This window comes from Ahaetulla prasina, chromosome 3, assembly GCF_028640845.1.
Source record: "Ahaetulla prasina isolate Xishuangbanna chromosome 3, ASM2864084v1, whole genome shotgun sequence".
In the NCBI taxonomy this organism is placed as follows: Eukaryota; Metazoa; Chordata; class Lepidosauria; order Squamata; family Colubridae; genus Ahaetulla; species Ahaetulla prasina.
This window is the reverse complement of record NC_080541.1, coordinates 18458840-18477275: the sequence shown is the minus strand read 5'-3', so window position 1 is coordinate 18477275 and position 18436 is coordinate 18458840. Positions and strand designations below refer to the sequence as shown.

The following is an 18436-nucleotide window of genomic DNA, read 5'->3' as shown; positions in this document are numbered from 1 at the left end:
TACTAATAAAACTCCTCCAATCGTACAGCCTAACTTGCCTTAAATTCATGGCTCAGGATTAACACTGGAAAAAGAGAAAACCCAAAAGATGGAAAACCAAGATAGAGAAAGAAGCCTGTTTGATGGAGGAAAGATTTTATAGCTAGAAAAGAAAAAACATCACTCTGTTTAGGTTCAAAATCGCACATTTTGCTTTGCCTCAGCCTGCTGAACAAATGTCTCTTCGAATTGGAGAAGGCCATGCTACGTCTTTAGCCTCCAAGCTGAACGATCAGAGGTCAGGGTTTCCTAGTTGTTAATCTCTATTCCCAGGGTGTCGTGTCCCACTCCTCCGCTGACGGCCGGGTCAGGGAAATCCGAATCAGGCTTGCCTCTGCAGCTCTGCCCAAAGTCCTAGCAAAGTCCTCAGAGCAGGCAGGAGACCAGTAAGTGACTTCAGCAAGATAAGTTCGACTTTGCCTGACTCAGAGACTGCCAGAAAGCAGATCCTTTATATAGGCCATGGGGTGTGGCTCCATGACTCAGCACTCATTAAGGCCTGCCCCTCCCTTCCTTCTCTTGCCTCCGCCTATCCAATCTTCTGAGGCGAGGGTCACTCCAATCAGCTGTTGGAAGTAAACTTTCCTCAGCCTCACATGCTGTGGAGGAGGGGGAGGGGTCTAGCTGCTCCGTTTGCCTGGGCATGGAGCCAGGGCTGGGGCCGGGGGATGCTCCCTCCTCTGCAGCTTGTCTGGGCATGGAGCCAGGACTGGGGCCGGGAGGCATACATTCCTCCGTGTTCGGGAGCAGATAAGCAGACCCCGGCTGCGGTGAGAGCGGACAAGACAACACAGGGCCTTTAGGTTCCTTCTTGCAGATATCCTTATATTGCAGCTGTGGTCTCCCTGTGAGGCTCTTTCTCTGCACTAATTCTCCATACAGGAGATCTTTTGGAATCCGACCATCAGCCATTCTCACGACATGCCCAAGCCAGCGTAGACGTCGCTGTTTCAGTAGTGTATACATGCTAGAAATTCAAGCACGTTCTAAGACTGCGCTATTTGGAACTTTGTCCTGCCAGGTAATGCCAAAAATATGTCGGAGATAGCTCGTATGAAAGATGTTCAACTTTCTCTCCTGCCATGCGTAAAGTGTCCAAGACTCACTGCAGTACAAGACTGTGCTCAGGACGCAGTCTCTATAGACCTGGATCTTTGTATGGTCCGTCAACTTCTTATTAAGCATAATCTCTTTGTAAGCCTGGAGAATGTGGTTGCTGCTTTACCAGTACATTTATTCAGCTTAGTATCTAAAGAGAGAATGTCTTCATCCCACCATCAGTTTATTCATGTTTTTCCTCCCTCTTTCGTGCCATTTACAGATAGTCCTCAACTTACAACAGTTCACTTAGTGACCGTTCAAAGTTAAAACGGCACTGAAAAAAGTGACTTTTTTTTTTTTATATTCAAAAAGTTTTTATTAGTCAAAAAAAAGGTTTATACAAATACATATCAGGTATGGTAAATTTTCATTTTTCTTATCTAAAATAAGAATTTTACTCAAATTTTTTAACACATACAACAGCCATATGGCAAGCAGGTAACACGAAGTAGCTAAGTTTACAAATTTTAAATACGTAATAAAGAAGGGTCAAGAATAAACAGAATATCGTACTAAAGAGAATAAGGAAAACCAACACAATCCCAAATATCTTTATCACTTCCTAGTTTTAGATCTCAGAACTCTGGGTTCAGCCTGACCCAACTCCAGGGCCGCAACAGCGGCAGCCGCTTCCGCCCCATGATCTATAACCTCCCCTTCTTCAATTCCTGGGTCATCTGATTCCAGGGGGGCTTTGTGTTCCTCCACCTAGGCCGGAGCCTCCGCAATTGTACTGATTTTTTTCGTAATGCCCTCCCGGAAAATCATCAATCCCTCTGGCATCAGCCATCTGAAGGCCACTGCCTTCTGGTACAATTTGCTTGACAAAAAATAATATTTCCTTCTTTTTTCACGTACCTGTCTGGGAATCTGCCTCAGAATGGCTATCTCCCTGCCCCTGTAAATCAGTGCCCCACTCCTATGTTTTCTAAGAATTTCATCTCTCGTCTCTCTTCTCACAAATTTGACATGAACCTCTCTGGGAACTGCATGCGTGCGTGCATATTGCGAATTAACTCTATAAACTCGATCCACATCCCAATTCATGAAATCAACACCTCTCCCAAGAAATTCTCCCAACAATTTAGTCACAACATCTCTCAAGTCTTCTTGGTCCACTTCTTCCAAATTTTGAAACCTAAGGAAATAAGACATTTTATCCATCTGTAGTCCAAGCACAGCATTGCCTGTCGTCTCCTCTCTTTTCTGCACTGCCCGCATCTCACCCTCAAACCTTCCACTTTCTGCTTGTTTTCTGCTGAAACTTGTTGAGTATCCTTTAAATCCTTTTGGATAGTCACAATTTCTGCTCTTATTTCATCAATTTCTTGTCCATATTAGATAACTTTTCCAAAATTCTCTCCATCTCTCCAGCAGTTGGTCTCTGACCTTTGCCATTAAGGAAAAAAAAAATACAAAATCCTCAGGCAGGCACAGTATCCTTGTAATTTCCTCCGGATCCACCAGGGGCACTCACAGGAGCAACGAGTCCAGAGTACAGTTAGTCAACCAGGAAGTCAAGGGAAGTGATGTCATCAAAATTCTCATAGTGAAGGCGGAAGCTGGACGCCACCACTGTTCCCCAGAAGGAGGGGCCTCAAACCTTCCCTCCTAAATTTCTCCATCACCTCTTCTCTCCAGAGCTCCACAAAACCGGTAATCTTCTTATTTTAAGTTCTCCTCTCTCCAGAATAACTCGTGCTCCTTCCAACCGCAGGGGAGAAAACCCCCGCACCGGAGCACTCCACCACGCCACCGATATTCCCTTCCTTCTCCTCCTCAATTCTTCTCCGTTCCTGTTCACCACCAGGCTGCTGCAGTTATAAATCCAATGCCCGGTGTCACTGGCACAGCGCCCAGGCGACGACCAAAATAATGGCCGCGGCCTGTGGCCTCCAAACCCCGCCAAGCCTAGGACGCGCCAGCATCGGTCCCCACAGTCCTGTATGTCGGCTGGGAGACCCCTGGCGAGCCGTCCGTGCGGCAGGTGTCCTTTTCGGAACACCTGGCCCCTGGGGGCCTCGGCGGCGGCCGGATTCGGGCGCTGGAGGCAGGAGAAGCCTTCCAGACGTCCGTTGCCGCTGGACACCGGAAGTCGTCTCCAAAGTGACTTTTGACCATTGTTCACAATTGCAACGTTGCAGCCCTTCCATCATCATGTGATCAGATTTGAGATGCTTGGCAACTGGTTCCTATTCATGACAGTTGCGGTGTCCCAAGATCATGTGATCCCCCTTTTGCGACCTCACAAGCAGAGTCAACGGGGAAGCCAGATTCACTTAACAACCGCGTTACTAACTTATCAACTGCAGTGATTCACTTAACAACTGTGGCAAGAAAGGTCGTAAAATGGGGCAAAACTCACTTAACACATCTTACTTAACAGAAAATTTGGGTTCAATTGTAGCCATAAGTCGAGGACTATCTGAACCTATAAATATTTAGATAAACATTCCCTGACATCTTTTCTATGCTATTTCCCCAAGATATTATCTTATTCCGAGGTTACCAATGATACAGTTTAAATGATCTTTAGCTATACAAGTGTTAGAGGAATTTTCCAAAACTATTCAAGAGGAACCTCAGATTTGACTTTTTCACCTATTACCCTGAAGGAAAGTGATGATAATGACAATGATTTGAAATAGAGGCAGTAGAGAGACAATAAAGATGTACCCTCATACTCAACCAGGTATAGGTAGACTTACAACTGGTTGCATAATGACCATTCAAGGTTATGATCCACATTTATGGCTATTTGCAATGTCCCGTCATGTGACTGCACATTATGACTTTTTTTTTGAACCAAAAACTGACATTGATTTCTTGTTAAAAAGAAAAAAACTCCCATTGCAAATAGTAAGTTTGCTTAATAGCCATGATGTTCACTTAATAACTGCTTCATTTTGATTGACAACGACCACAAAAAAAGGTCATAAAATTGGGCTGTGATTGTGATGACACACTTAATGACCAGCATGAGTTAAGATCATAGTTCCAGGCTCAATTATGGTTGTAAGTTGAGGACCCAGATTGTTGGGGGCAATAAGTTGACTTTGTATATAATATACAAATGGATGAAGACTATTGCTTAACATAATGTAAGCCTTCCTGAGTCTTCGGAGAAGGGCGGGGTATAAATGCAAATAAAAAAAAAAGACTATCTTTGTGTGCATAAAAGTCTAAATTCTACACATTTGCTGAACTTTTATGTAAGGAAAATTTCACTCAAACAAATGCAGAGAAAAGTAATTAAAATAAAACACGATTAAGTATATAGTAACCTAAATGAAGACTCTTGAAATTGCAAAGAGTTCAAACCAGTCAATCCTAAAGGACATCAAAACTGACTCTCCTTTGGAGGACAGAGATTGAAGCTGAAACTCAAGTCCTTTAGCCACCAAATGAGAAGAGAGGACTCCTTGGAAAAGACCCTGATGTTGGGAAAGACCAAAGGTGAAAGAAGAAAAGGGGACAACAGAGGATGAGATGGTTAGATAGTGTCATGGTTGCAATGAACATGAATTTGGGCAAACTCTGGGAGTCAGTGGAGGACAGGGGAAGATTTTGTCCTGTGGTCTATGGGGTCGCAAAGAGTCGGACATGACAGCATCAGAACAACAACCACAACAACAAAATGCAGAAACGAAGTTCCCTGTTCTTTCCTTTGGGTTGCTCCTGGAGATAATTCCTGCTATTTGCCACAGCTGTTGTGGACATTGTATACCCAAACCTGGGGACAGTAAGTTCTTTTTCTATTTCCCTGGAAATTCCCTATTTCCCTTTTAAAAGAATAATGCTTTTTTTTTCCTGTCCAGGAAAAAACAGAGAAAATGTCTGGATTACAGGAGTTAAGCCTACGTGGGGAAAAAAAAGCATCCGAACTTGGAACTTCATTCAGACCTGAATCTAAATTGGATTCAAACCCAGCCCTTGACTTCATTCAGACTGGCTGAGAGGCTGCTGTATTATGAATCCTGATTGTATATCCCAGGATGGGGAACTATGACAACTTTACAACCTGTGGATTTCAACTCCCAGAATTCCCAAGGTAGCCATGCTGGCTCAGGAATTCTGCGCATTGAAGTCCACAGATCATAAAGTTGCCATAGTTGCCCACCCCTGGGCTATACATACCACCAGTCACTGTGGATATGTTAGTTTACTTTATTGATTAGCCCTTGGGCCAACTGCAGAGTTCCAGACACAAATTATTACTAAAATCTGATAAAAACAATTTAAAATGGAATTGGAATAAAATAAAATTTAAAATGAAATTGGAATGAAATACAATAATTTAATATAAATAAATATAAATAATATAAATAAAATATGATAAAATTATATTTTGGTGTCACCCCTACAACCTGCCCCAATCAGTCCCAATATGCTGAACTCAACCGAACTATTTTGCTTAAATACTGTGCTGTATTAAATGTTATTTTCAGATTCTGGCTGCACATAAGGTAGGTGGTTTTGATATGGGCATCCCAATGGATCATTCGTTTAGTATATAGACCCAGGTACCTGTCTGTCACCCTCTTATACAGATAACAATCAAATAGGAAGTGAGCCAGGTCATCTACCTCTGCCATTGCGCAAATGCAGAGACTCGATTGTAGGGTATAGAATGGAATCTCCCGTATCTGACCATTATTGTGTCAAGCTATTCAAATCTCGCTCTCGTAAATATCTCCCTAAGATGTTTTGGCATTTGTAACTTTAAATAGCTGTCTATTTGAAAAGTACACTGCAGATACGTGTTTTTAAGATATCTGGCTCCTCCTAAATCTTCCTCCTTTCTCCATTCCTTTATTTTGCAGATGCTGTGGAAGATATAGATGCTCATATAATAAATGGCTACATCGTTCATAACCTTGAAAACAAAGCACAGGTTGAGATCCCTTACCCTTGCACAGCAGCCGGGCAAGTGCAGCACGGGAAAGCGTTTCATCATGGACGCTTCATCATGGGTCTCCGAAGGGCAGCCATGTCAGAACCCAAGTAAATATAATGATCTAAAATCATAGCACAAGTAGGGTAGGCCACATGCCTAAGAGGGACTTCTTAAGATGCATCCATCTATTTTTTCCTTTTAAATGTGCTTTTCTTTTATTCACTGCATTTGAGAATAGTTTGGAGTTAACCAGAAGAAGCATTTTCAATATCAGTTGGATTGGTTTTTATATGTTCTGTCAGTGAAACTCCTAGAAGTTAATGCATAAACCTTTTTTGTTTTGCTGTTTGAGTCACCAGTGTTACAAAACAGGTTGCTCCTGTTGAAGCCTAATTTGTCATTTTTGGCATACAGACAACCTGAAAATAAAGAATAAATTGTCTAAATTGAAAGTAAAATAAACTCATATCTTGTTTGACGTACGTAAGCTATCAGTCCAGAAAATGGATTGGATTTGAAGAGAGGGATAAGATTGGGAATACACTTGAATTTGTGCATTGCAGAAGCCCCCTTAAAGCAGTTGTGTCTTTTCCTGGGTGTTGCCCTTGCAACAGCAGTGCATTCCTGGAAAAGATGTAACGTGTTTTTACAAGTGTTATGTGAATATTCCAGGCACACTGAATCAAAGTTCTCCCTGTCAGTAGCAACTGTAATATCTAGAGTTAAATATGGTGGGAAGAAAAAGTGATTTCTAGAAACATCTTAAGGGGACAGAGGTTGGCCTAGGCTGTCAAATTAGTGCAGTAGTTCTCAAGGTTGGGAATTTTAAGATGTGTGGATTTCAATTCCCAAATTCCCCAGCGAGCTTGGTAGGCAATTCTGGGAACGGAAGTCCACACATCTTAAAATTGCCAAGATTTAGAAACGCGGTATAGAAGAATGGCATGCTTTGTGCACTATTGGAAGACCTGAAAGTCCAGGCTTGGGACACATGATATCGAAGAAGGTCTGTGTAGATCAGACATGGGCATTTTATGGCCCACAGGCCACATCTGACCTGTGAGCAGTCCGAGCGTGGCCGGCAGTAGCAGCAGCCGTGGAGGTGGGGTGTTGCTGGGGTCGGGGCACCAGGACAGCATTGGTAGCAGGAATTGGTGCAGCATCGGGTGGGGGGGAGTGCAGTGGGCGGGGCATCAGCAGCAATGGGGCGGGGTAGACGCAGCCCTCGACAACTTTTCCAGTTTCTCATTGGCCTCTTGGGAAAATTAATTCCCCCCCCCTCTGGTCTAAGAATGGCTCCTAGAACATACTAACCTGACAGCACATAGTTACTCTCCCTTTCCTCAGATTTTTTTTAAACTATTTTCTTTCACCGTTGACATTTTAACATCCTCTTCCTTTTCTTTTCAACTTCAGAAGTCCAGTTTTCCATATAACAGCTGTTTTGTCTAAGATTGAATATAATTGCATGGTTTATTAATTATGAAGTACTTTATATGAACATAAAAATCACACATGTAGAAAAAGAGGGGTACAGAGAGAAAATGAATGATTTTTTGCGGTTCACAGTGAACTAGGTTTCTCTGTTCCTAGTCTAGCAACTTAACCATTATACCAACCTGGCAGCCAGACTAGATTATTTTGTCTGTTTCAAGAAGGGACCCTCCCTAGTTTTAGTCTTTAGTGTAGACCAGGGATGTCAAACTCAGTTGCATCGAGGACTGCATCAGAGTGGTGTTTGACCTCTGGTGGCTGGGTGGGCATGGCCAGTGTGACATCATATGTGTCGGGGGCACCTGTGGTGGCCTGGGTGGGCCAGGGGGTATCCTCCTGCGGCCGTCTGCCAGCAAAAATGGAGCCTGGGAGCCCGAGTTCCATTTAGATTGGCAGAAGCATCACGGGTTGGTCCTTCACTATTTTGAGGGCGACCACGTGGGCCAGATCTAAGCATCCCATGGGCCAGATCTGGCCCCCCGGGCCTTGAGTTTGACACCCCTGGTGTAGACTAAAAAGAAAAGAGAGAAGAAATACTTTCCAACTTGCAACATTTCTAAGCAAAGGCACGCATTTCAGTTCCAACACAATAAAATGTATACCATGTATGCATTTTTAAAAAAATCTGCTTTTTTTCCAGTGCAAAATTTATTGAGGGGACAGTGGTACAATTGCTTGAAGAAGAGGAATGTGTAGCTGGAATCGTATACAAAGATAAAGAAACTGGTGATACAAAGGTGAGATTTTCCAGCAATTCTGGTTATTCCAGTGTTCTAGGACACTATATCGGTTTTAAACAAGTTGCAATTCTTAATCAGATAGCTTATTACAGCGATGGTGCACCTATGACACGCATGTCAAAGGTGACACGCCACAACCTTTTGGGTGACGCCAGCAGCCGACAGTAACAATTCTTGAAGGCAGATCCCATTTGAGCATGATTTTTAAAAGCTGTGGAGGCCATGTGAGAATGGGGTATAATATGGTCTTGTGCAGCTTCTGGACTGTGCGGAAGTCGTGTGAGAGGGCTGTGCTTTCAAGGAGCTTTCAGACCCTCTGAAAATTTTTGCAGTCTTTGGATCCTGCAGAGACTGGAAAAGAGCATTCTCTGAAGCCACTTCAAGAACGCAAGCCTTGTGTGATTCCAAGCACATTGCAGTATAGCAGAAGGAGGCTATTTTGAATGGCAGCCATGGTACTAGAGCTGGTTGAGGCCTCGGACTCTGCTTCAGGCCCAGCCTTGGCGCTGTCATCGAGTACCGCTATTCATGGCGGCCTACTTGTGGAGAAGATAAATAATTGTTTCTGTTTTGTTCACGTGTTTGTACGAGACATGCCAACAAAGTCAAATTAAGCATTTTCTGAATTTTTGACACGTTGAGCCCAAAACATTCGCCATTATTGGCTTAGTAAAATAATAGGAATACAAACCATATTTTGAATTAGGCTATGTGGTATATACCTTCCAATGGAATCATTATTTTTAAAGCACTTAATGTGGATGTCAGGATGTGTGCAAAGTGTAGGTTGAGGAATATAAAGATTTGTGAGAAAATCGCGGGTGAGAAGAATTCAGTGCAGAATGAAACCTTCAAAAATTAGTAACTCATTCCTGGCTCACATACTATTATCCATTTCAGGTTGGCCTGTTAAAACCAGTAAGGTACAATTAGTCTTCAACTTATGACCAGTTGCTTAGCAACCATTCAATGTAACAATGAATTTCCCCAGGCTAATTATTTTTCAGATTCGAAATTCTGACAGCTGTCCTCCTTGTGGTCATGTGATTGCATTTTGGGCATTCAGCAACTGGCCCACATTTATGGCTGTTTGCAGCATCCTCAGTCAAAGGACTGTGATTTATGATATTTTTTGGCAAAAAGCACCCATTGCGGACAATGGATTTGCTTAATGACTGCAGATTCACTTAATGACCATTGCAAAAAAAATGTCATAAAATAAAGTATGGTGACGTGATGACCCGCTTAACACCTAGCATGACCTATGACTAGTTCTGGGCTCAGCTACAATTAAAGTTGGGGACTACCTGTGACAGGTTGTGCATCGTGATCAGGGATGCTATTCAGCAGATTCTGACAGGTTCTGGAGAGCTAGTAGCGGAAATTTTGAGTAGTTCGGAGAACCAGCACTGATCTACATTCTACCACTGATCGTGATGATCATGATCATTTAGTCCCTATTTAGTTGATTTGTTTTGTATTGCAGGAACTCCACGCACCCTTAACGGTGGTTGCTGATGGTCTGTTTTCCAAGTTTCGAAAAAATCTCATCTCCAGCAAAGTGAAAGTCCCCTCTCATTTTGTAGGATGCATTTTGAAGGTAAGTGGTTCCATAAAACATGAAGCAATATTATCATCAAATTTGGATGCTTGTGGTTATCATTACAGTCCTCGACTTACAACCATAACTGAATCCAACGTTTCTGTTGTTGAGTGAAATATCTGTGAAGTGAGTTTTGCCCCATTTTACAACCTTTCTTGACACAGTTGATGAGTGAATCACGGCAGTTGGTAAGTTAGGAACCCAACTGTTTAGTGAATCTGGCTTCCCCATTGGCTTCTGACCTTGGGACACAGCAACCGTCATAAATATAAACCAGCTGCCAAGCAATTTTGATCACATGATCATGGGGATGCGGCAAAGGTCATAACTGTGAAAAATGGTCATAAGTCACATTTTTCAGCGCTGTTTTAACTTGGAACGGTCACTAAATGAATTGCTGTAAACCGAGGATTACCTATACCATAGAATAGCATTTCATGTGTTTTTATCTCCACCCACCACACAAATAATTTCTGTTGTTGCCCCTTTGCTTATGCATCTTCCTTAAAGCAGGGGTGTCAAACACAAGGCCTGCAGAGTGCTTAGACCTGGCCCGCAGGGCCACCCTGGAAACAGGAAAGAACTGGACTGCAGTGCCTCTGCCAGCAAAAATGGAGCTCTGTTTTCGGTTGCGATGTCCTCTTGCAACTCTCTGCCAGCAAAAAAGGAGTGCGGCCCTCCCAAGCTCCATTTTCGCTGGCAGAGTGCTTGGGCCACCACAGGTACCCCCAACACGAGTGATGTCAAACTGGTCACGACCCCTGGCCAGGCCCCGCTCCCTGAGGTCAAACACAACCCTGATGCGGCCCTCAATGAAATCGAGTTTGACACCCCTGCTTTAAAGCAGTTTAATCCAGTCAGGGGTCAGCAACTCTGGAGCCGCAGGTGGCTCTTTCATCCCTCTGCTGTGGCTCCCTGTTGCTGGTCGGCGCCACAATTTGGAGAGGAGCTTCCAGTTAAGGGGGGGTGGGAAGCATGGTATCCCAGAAGACTCTATGGCAAGGGGCAGGTTTTCTGGTCGGCTCCACAATTGATAGGACTTTTGGTTAGGACAAGTAGAGGAAAAAGGACACCGCACTAGGAGGAGACTCTATGGTCGGGGAACTGAACTTCCGGTCAGCTCCAGAATTGAATGGGGGGCTTCTGGTTAGGACCTTTGTGGCTCTTCGAGGGTTTAAGGTTGCCGACCCCTGAATCCAGTTCTTCAGCCCCAGATTCTCTCAAACTGGTATGAGTTGGAGGAAAGAAATTACAGTGGGGAGAAACCCCCCCGCTTAGTGAAATAGTTTCAGCCTGATGATGGGTTGTGGTAGAGCCTGTTGCTATTTGAACTTTCAGTCTTGTTGAAAGTCTATGAGCCTTGGGTTATTGGTCAGCCGAAAATTACTCATTGCAATCATGGAAGAGCTGAAAGGTTCTGGGAAATTCTTTTTCTTTAATAATGTTTTTCTTTCTTGCTTTGTCTATAAAGAATTCTCCTGAATATAAAGCCAATTACGCAGAGTTGATTTTAGCAAATCCTTGCCCAGTGCTTATCTACCAGATTTCTTCCAATGAAACTCGAGTTCTTGTTGACATTCGAGGTGAAATGCCAAAAAATCTTAAGGAATACATGGTTGAAAAGATTTATCCACAGCTACCAGGTAAGAACCTTTGCACAGAGACTTAATATCTTTAGAGGTAGTCCTTTTTTTTTTTGTTTGTTTACATTTATACCCCGCCCTTCTCCGAAGACTCAGGGCGGCTTACAGTGTATAAGGCAATAGTCTCATTCTATTTGTATATTTTTACAAAGTCAACTTATTGCCCCCCCAACAATCTGGGTCCTCATTTTACCTACCTTATAAAGGATGGAAGGCTGAGTCAACCTTGGGCCGGGCTCGAACCTGCAGTAATTGCAGGCTTTGTGTTCTTAATAACAGGCCTTACCAGCCTGAGCTAAACCGGCTTATGACCGCAGTGTAGACAGGAACGTTCGTTGTCACTCAGCACAATTGATGAGTGAGCTGCATCTGATATTACAAACTTTTTTGCTCTGCTTGTTAAGAAGATCACTGTGGTCATTAAGTGAATTACATAGTTGTTAAGTGGATCCAGTTCTTCCCATTGATTTGCATGTTGGAAACCCCCTGGGAAGGTTGCAAATGGTGATCACATGACCATAGAAACACTACTACAGTCATGTAGTAAGTCACTTTATCCATTGCCATTGTAATATAGAATCACTGTTGAATGTTCGTTAAATGAATGGTCATAAGTGCAGTTCCTAACCTTTGTGCAGGGGTGAAATGCTACTGGTTTGTTCCAGTTCGGGTGAATTGGTAGTAAAAAAATGCTTTAAAAAAGTAAAAAAAAGGTTCCAATGATCGCGCGGCACATTGGAACCTTTTTTTTTTTTTTTTACTTTTTTAAAGCATTTTTTTTTTAACTTCGGGTTTGGGCGAATATGTAGTAAAAATGCTTAAAAAGTAAACAAAAAAAAAAGTTGGCCACGCCCACCCAGTTACATGACACCCCCCCCAAGCCACACACCCCAAGCCAGTCCAACAGAGCCGGTAGCAAAAAAATTTGCATTTCATCACTGCCTTTGTTGTTTGGTGGCCCTGCTGTGGGGGGGGGGGGAGGAGAACTGGGCTGTGTGAGTGGCAGGCTGGCATACCCGTGAGTGCCTGCTGGCCCGCTGCTCCACAACTCGAGTTGCGTGCGCACCCTCCAGCCAACCCCTCGCGCAGGCCAATTCCAAATAGGCCACGGCCCAGGGGTTGGGGACCCCTGCCTTAAACTACAAAGTTGAAGATGTGTGCATGTCTTAAAACTGTCAAGGTGGAGAAACACTGTCTTAAAGTTGAAGAACTGAAGTTGACCTTGGATGATCAGCTTATCAGAGGTCTTATTTCTGTTAAGTGTATTCTCTTCTGAATCTCGGCCCGAGGACAAATGTTATAAAACTCACAAACCGCATTTGCTTGTGTTTTTTTTTTTAACAGAACACATTCAAGAGCCTTTCCTAATAACCGTACAGAACGAACGTTTGAGAGTCATGCCTGCGAGCTTTCTACCGCCTTGTCCCGTCAATAAAACAGGTCCGTGAGCAAAGCAGAGAATGCAGAAAACATCACAATCTAACACAGAGCTGTCCAACCTTGGCAACTTGAAGACTTGGGGACTTGCAACTTCCAGAATTCCCCAGCCAGCCATGCTGGGAATTCTGGAAGCCTACAAGTCCTTAAAGTTGCTAAGATTGGACAGCCCAGATCTAACAAAAGGCTTGGGAGCATGGATGGGATTTTTCTCTCTCTCTGAGCAGATCAAAATACTCCTTTCTGGTGCCCTTTCAGCTAGGGGGCTCATAATGACATTCTAAAATAAGTGACCATATATTTTTAATCACAAGGTCTGACACGAGCATACAGAATTACTTGCATATTTTTTTGCACTTCACCCAATCTTTTTGACCATTGTTGATAACCCTTAGCCTTTAGAGTAATTCTCTTTAGAATTAAGTTGGCATCCTCTCTGGATGTATCACAGTAAACGGCAGAATACATTTATTAGTAAAACACAAGTTGGCTTTGGTTGATTAAAGATGTTTTAATATGGATTCCTGGAGCGGGAATATTAATTGACTCACAATTGACTTCACATCAGAGAGACTCAGGAGAAAGCCAGCTCTGCAGGAGGGCAGTTACGCTTAGTTCAACTGTAATTTAATAGTACATCATTTGCACCAATTCATCTCATTTGCATAATGACATCTTTACACGTGGTAAAGGTAAAGGAGTCCCTGCGGATTTTACTCCGCTAGTCATTGCCAACTATAGGGGGTTTCAGGGCCATTGAGGAAGACGTTTCCACGGTCGTGGCCAGCAACCTTCCCACCCAAGTGGTACCTGTTTACCTATTCACATTTGCCTGCTTTCGAACTGCTAGGTTGGCAGGAGCGGGGACTAGGACAGGAACTCGCCCTGTAGCGTGCAGCTGGGGTCTTGAACCAGGGCTGCCTGCTTTCCAGCCAACAAGCCCAATGTCTTAATTGCTGAGCCATCATGCTTCTCCTTCAGATTCACAGCCATTTACATGACTTTGATGCAAACTACCATGAATGAGATGATTTGAAGTATTTGACAGTGCTAAGCAATGATGTACAGTAGTGGCCAAAATTGTGGAAACCTTTTGGGAAAAGTGTATTTTCAAAAGCTAGCTAATAGCACCACTTTTTTTGGTAGTAGTACCATAAAATTTCATTTATTTATTTATTTATTAACGTTTCGCCTCCCTCAATGCCACTAGGTAGGTTTTAGAATAAGACCTAACTAGTGTCCGGTCAGCTTCGGAACGGCTGGACCTCCAGGTACTCTCTAGGCGTCTTCTCCGGCGTTTCATCTCTCTCAGTCCCTCAGAGAACCAAGGGATCTACGCTGGGTCAGAGGCCGCAAAGGCACGACACGGTCCAAAGCCCCGGCCTGTTCCCAGGCCGCAACTAGTTCTTCAGCCATGCCGTGGGCCAGATCCTCAGGGAACGGCCCAAGCTCCGTCAGGAACCTCTCAGGGTCCATCAGGCGCCTGGGACGGAACCAACGTATTGGTTCCGTCTCCCTGCGGTGGTGGGCGGCGGTCCGAAAGTCCAGGCAAAGGAGAAAATGATCTGACCATGACACAGGTTCTGTTACTAAATCTCCTAATTCCAGATCATTTAACCACATATCAACGGAAAGATAATTTAATCAAGAATATAACTTTTATGTAGGATTTGCTATTAGAATAGCAGTTACCGTATAAAGAAGAAAAGTGAAACACATAGAAAAAATGAGATATACAAAAATTATCACGTGAGTTAATCCTTAGTTGGGTAACCTTAAGCATGAATTGCAGCCTTACGATGTCTTCCCATGGAGTTGTGTCTCGTTCGCTTTCCCCACAGCCGTGCCCGTCTTATCTCCTTCCGAACGCTGAGGAATGTCCTGGCATGCCTCCAGGCCCCAGCCCTGGCACCATGCCCAGACAGGCCGAGGAAGAAGAAGTGCCTCCAGCTCCCAGCCCTGGCTCCATGCCCAGGCAAACGGAGCAACTAGACCCCTCCCCATCCCCCACAGCATGTGAGCCTGAGGAAGATCAATTACCAACAGCTGGAGCCTGGAGTGACCCTCGCTTCAGAATTGATAGGCGGCGTCAACAGAAGGAAGGGAGGGGCAGGCCTGGATAAGTGCTGAGTCATGGAGCCACACCCCATGGCCTATATAAAGGATCTGCTTTCTGGCATTCTCTGAGTCAGGCAAAGTCTACTTATATTGCTGAAGTCACTTCCTGGTCTCCTGCCTGCCTTGAGAACTTTGCTAGGACTTTGGCAGAGCTGCAGAAGCATGCCTGATTCGGATTTCCCTGACCCGGCCGTCAGCGGAGGAGTGAGACACGACAGGAGTGAACCAAGTCTTTTAGTTTGCAGATGTTATAAAGTGAAACCAAGATTGAATGATTGCTTCTATTAACTGGGTTTTATTGCTGGGTCGCTTCTGACTAACAAGTTTCTTTAGTCGGTTCCATAGATTTTCAACTGGGTTAAGGTCTGGGCTATTCCCAGGCCATTCCAGCAGTGGAATATGATTATCTTGAACCTCCCAAAAAAAATAAATGGTGTTATTAGCCATCAAACCTCAAAAATACACTTTTCCCAAAAGGTTTCCACAATTTTGGCCACTACTGTACTTTGTCATGAATGACATTGCAGTTTTATACACATTTGGAGGTAACAGATATCCATTGGCAGATAATATTGAGGCTTCCTTGCAGTTTTACCAGCCAGTCACTTAACAATTTATTTTAAGAAGCCTTTCAAACTTTTGAATCACATCCCAAAAAGTGCATCTGTGCAAGTTTTGATCTTACGACTCTTTCCCTCTTAGGAGTCGTCCTCCTAGGAGACGCTTACAATATGAGGCATCCTCTGACAGGTGGAGGGATGAGCGTTGCTCTCAATGACATCAAGATCTGGAGATGTTTGCTACAGACCATTCCGGACTTGTATGAAGACTCTGCTCTATTGCAAGTAAGATACATATATTTTTCTTTCACAAAGAATTGATGGTCTCCATGTTTCTTTTATACAACTTCAAGTAGGCACTCTTAATTTTATATTTGAAATCTTTTTTCTTTCCCCCCCCCATCTGACTGAATACCAAGTGGACCAATCTGTTGGAAATTTATCTTTTGCAGGCCAAAAAGACCTTCTACTGGACAAGAAAGAAGTCTCATTCCTTTGTTGTGAATGTTCTTGCTCAGGCGCTCTATGAATTATTCGCTGCAACAGATGGTATGTGCTTGTTTGGAAATGCATTTTTGTTCAACTTTGGTTCTTCTTCTTCTCTTTAGTCCAGGGATGTCCAAACTTGGCAACTTTAAGACTTGTGGACTTCAACTCAGCTTTACAGGCTGAGGAATTCTGAGAGTTGAAGTCCACAAGTCTTAAAGTTGCCAAGTTTGGACAACCCTGTTTTAGCCTAATGATTTGTGCTGCATCCTTGCTTCTCTTCCTGCTGTCATTCATTCTTGACTGTCTTCAAGTTGCCAAGGTTGAGAAATACTGGTCTTAATAGTTTAAGTTAACTGACTTCCTGTACATCAGGCTGGTCCTGTCTAATTCCCATCTGGTGGATGACCTTTTTGACATATTGGCATTTTTCTCTCAGGCTCCTTCCTCCATACCCAGTCCTCTTTACAGTTAATCAAAGAATTATGTATCTTCCTGTACCCTTACTCATTTTTATGTTGTAAGAAATCTCTCTCTGGCAGGGGTGAAATGCTCCCGGATCAGACCGGATTGCGCGATCCGGTAGAGATGGCGGCGGGTGGTTCGGAGAACCGGTAGCGATAATCCCTGCGCCTCCCCTGCCTATGCCCAGCTCAGCCGCACGATCATCAGAGGTTTTTTTTTTTTTAAAAAAGCATTTTTTCAGCCGAAGAAAAAAATACTTTAAAAGTAAAAACAAAAACAAAAAACCTTTGATGATCGCGCAGCTCAGCTGTGTGCTAGCCAAAAAAACAGGGGGGGGGGTTTCCATTATTCCTCCCAGCAGGCTTCCCTGAAGTTTCCCTGAAGCCTGCTGGGAGGAAAAACAGACTCTCCCTAGCAAGCCTGCTGGAAGAGGAAACAGACTTCCCATTCCCCACCCCATTTTTTGGCTTGTCCAGCAAGCCTGCTGGAAGAGGAAACTGACTTCCCACCCCCCCACTCAGTTTTTTGGCATGCCTAGCAAGCTTGCTGGAAGGGAAAACGGGGTGTGGGGGGGTTCGTTTTTGAGAGAAAGAAAGGAGGCGAGGAAGGAAGGAAGAGAGGAAGGAAGGAGTACAAACTTGGCACTAGAGGCAGCTTCAGAGGATAAACCAGGGCTGGAAGGGACCTGGAGGTCATCTAGTCCAACCCTGCTCCAGCAGGACATTGCTTGTGAGTTTCTGTTGTTTGATCCCCCAATCACATAGCCACACCCACCCAGTCACATGAACCCCCACCAAGCCACGCCGCAGCAAGCCACACCCACAGAACTGGTAGCAAAAAAAATTACATTTCACCCCTGCTCTCTGGGTATGTATAGAATAGAATAGAACAGAATTTTTATTGGCCAAGTGTGATTGGACACACAAGGAATTTGTCTTGGTGCATATGCTCTCATTGTACATAAAAGAAAAGATACCTTCATCATGGTACAACACTTACAACACTTAATGATAGTCATAGGGACAAATTTAACACTTAATGATACAACACTTAATGATAGTCATAGGCTACAAATAAGCAATCAGGAAACAATACTAGTATAAATCGTAAGGATACAAGCAACAAAGTTACAGTCATAAGTGGTGTGTGTGTGTGTGTGTGTGTGTGTGTGTGTGGCCCAAAAATTATGTTGCTAACAGAGACAATTGTTAAGTAAGTTTTGCCCCATTTTATGACATTTCTCGCCAGTCATTAAGTGAATCACTGCAATTGTTGAGTTAGTAACCCAGTTGTTAAGTGAATCTGGTTTCCCGATTGATTTTGCTGGTCAGAAGGATGCAAAAGGGGATGACATGACCTTGGGACACAGCAATGGTCATAAATACGAACCAGTTGCCAAGCATCTGAATTTTGATCACATGACCCTGGGGATGCTGCAGAGGTCATCACTGTGAATAACAGTCATGAGATACTTTTTTCAGTGCTGTTGTAACTTTGAACGATCACTGGATGAACTGCTGTAAATCAAGGACTACCTGTAGATATAAATTTGATGAATCTTATTTGTTGGTTGATTATTTTTCTTGCCCCGTTTCTGGCCACAGAATACTAGGCACCAGGCCTGGGGCTCAGAACATGGACACCCCCCTTTGAATCCAACACAGCTCTTACCAGATTTTATTTTTTTAAGGTTTGTTTGACACGTAGAAATGAAACCGAGCATCTCCTTTAATTTCAAAAAAGTTATAGATTACCGTTTCTTTACCTCTGCAAGTTTAAGATACATGAACTTTAACTTCTGGAAACAGCATGCTGACTGGGGAATTCTGGGAGTTGAAGTCCACACATCTTAA

At 43.6% G+C, this 18436-nt stretch overlaps 1 protein-coding gene across 3 annotated transcripts in view; it reads left to right on the top strand.

Annotated features, from left to right (window-relative positions):
- Positions 1-18436, top strand: part of SQLE (squalene epoxidase) — a 38720-nt gene that overhangs the window by 16959 nt on the left and 3325 nt on the right. For all 3 annotated transcript variants that reach the window (XM_058179137.1, XM_058179136.1, XM_058179138.1), the window contains 7 exons: positions 5964-6144; positions 8172-8268; positions 9758-9871; positions 11346-11517; positions 12862-12957; positions 15775-15917; positions 16085-16181. In XM_058179137.1, coding sequence (XP_058035120.1) covers positions 5964-6144; positions 8172-8268; positions 9758-9871; positions 11346-11517; positions 12862-12957; positions 15775-15917; positions 16085-16181 — 900 coding nt within the window. The remainder of the gene's footprint in view (positions 1-5963; positions 6145-8171; positions 8269-9757; positions 9872-11345; positions 11518-12861; positions 12958-15774; positions 15918-16084; positions 16182-18436) is intronic.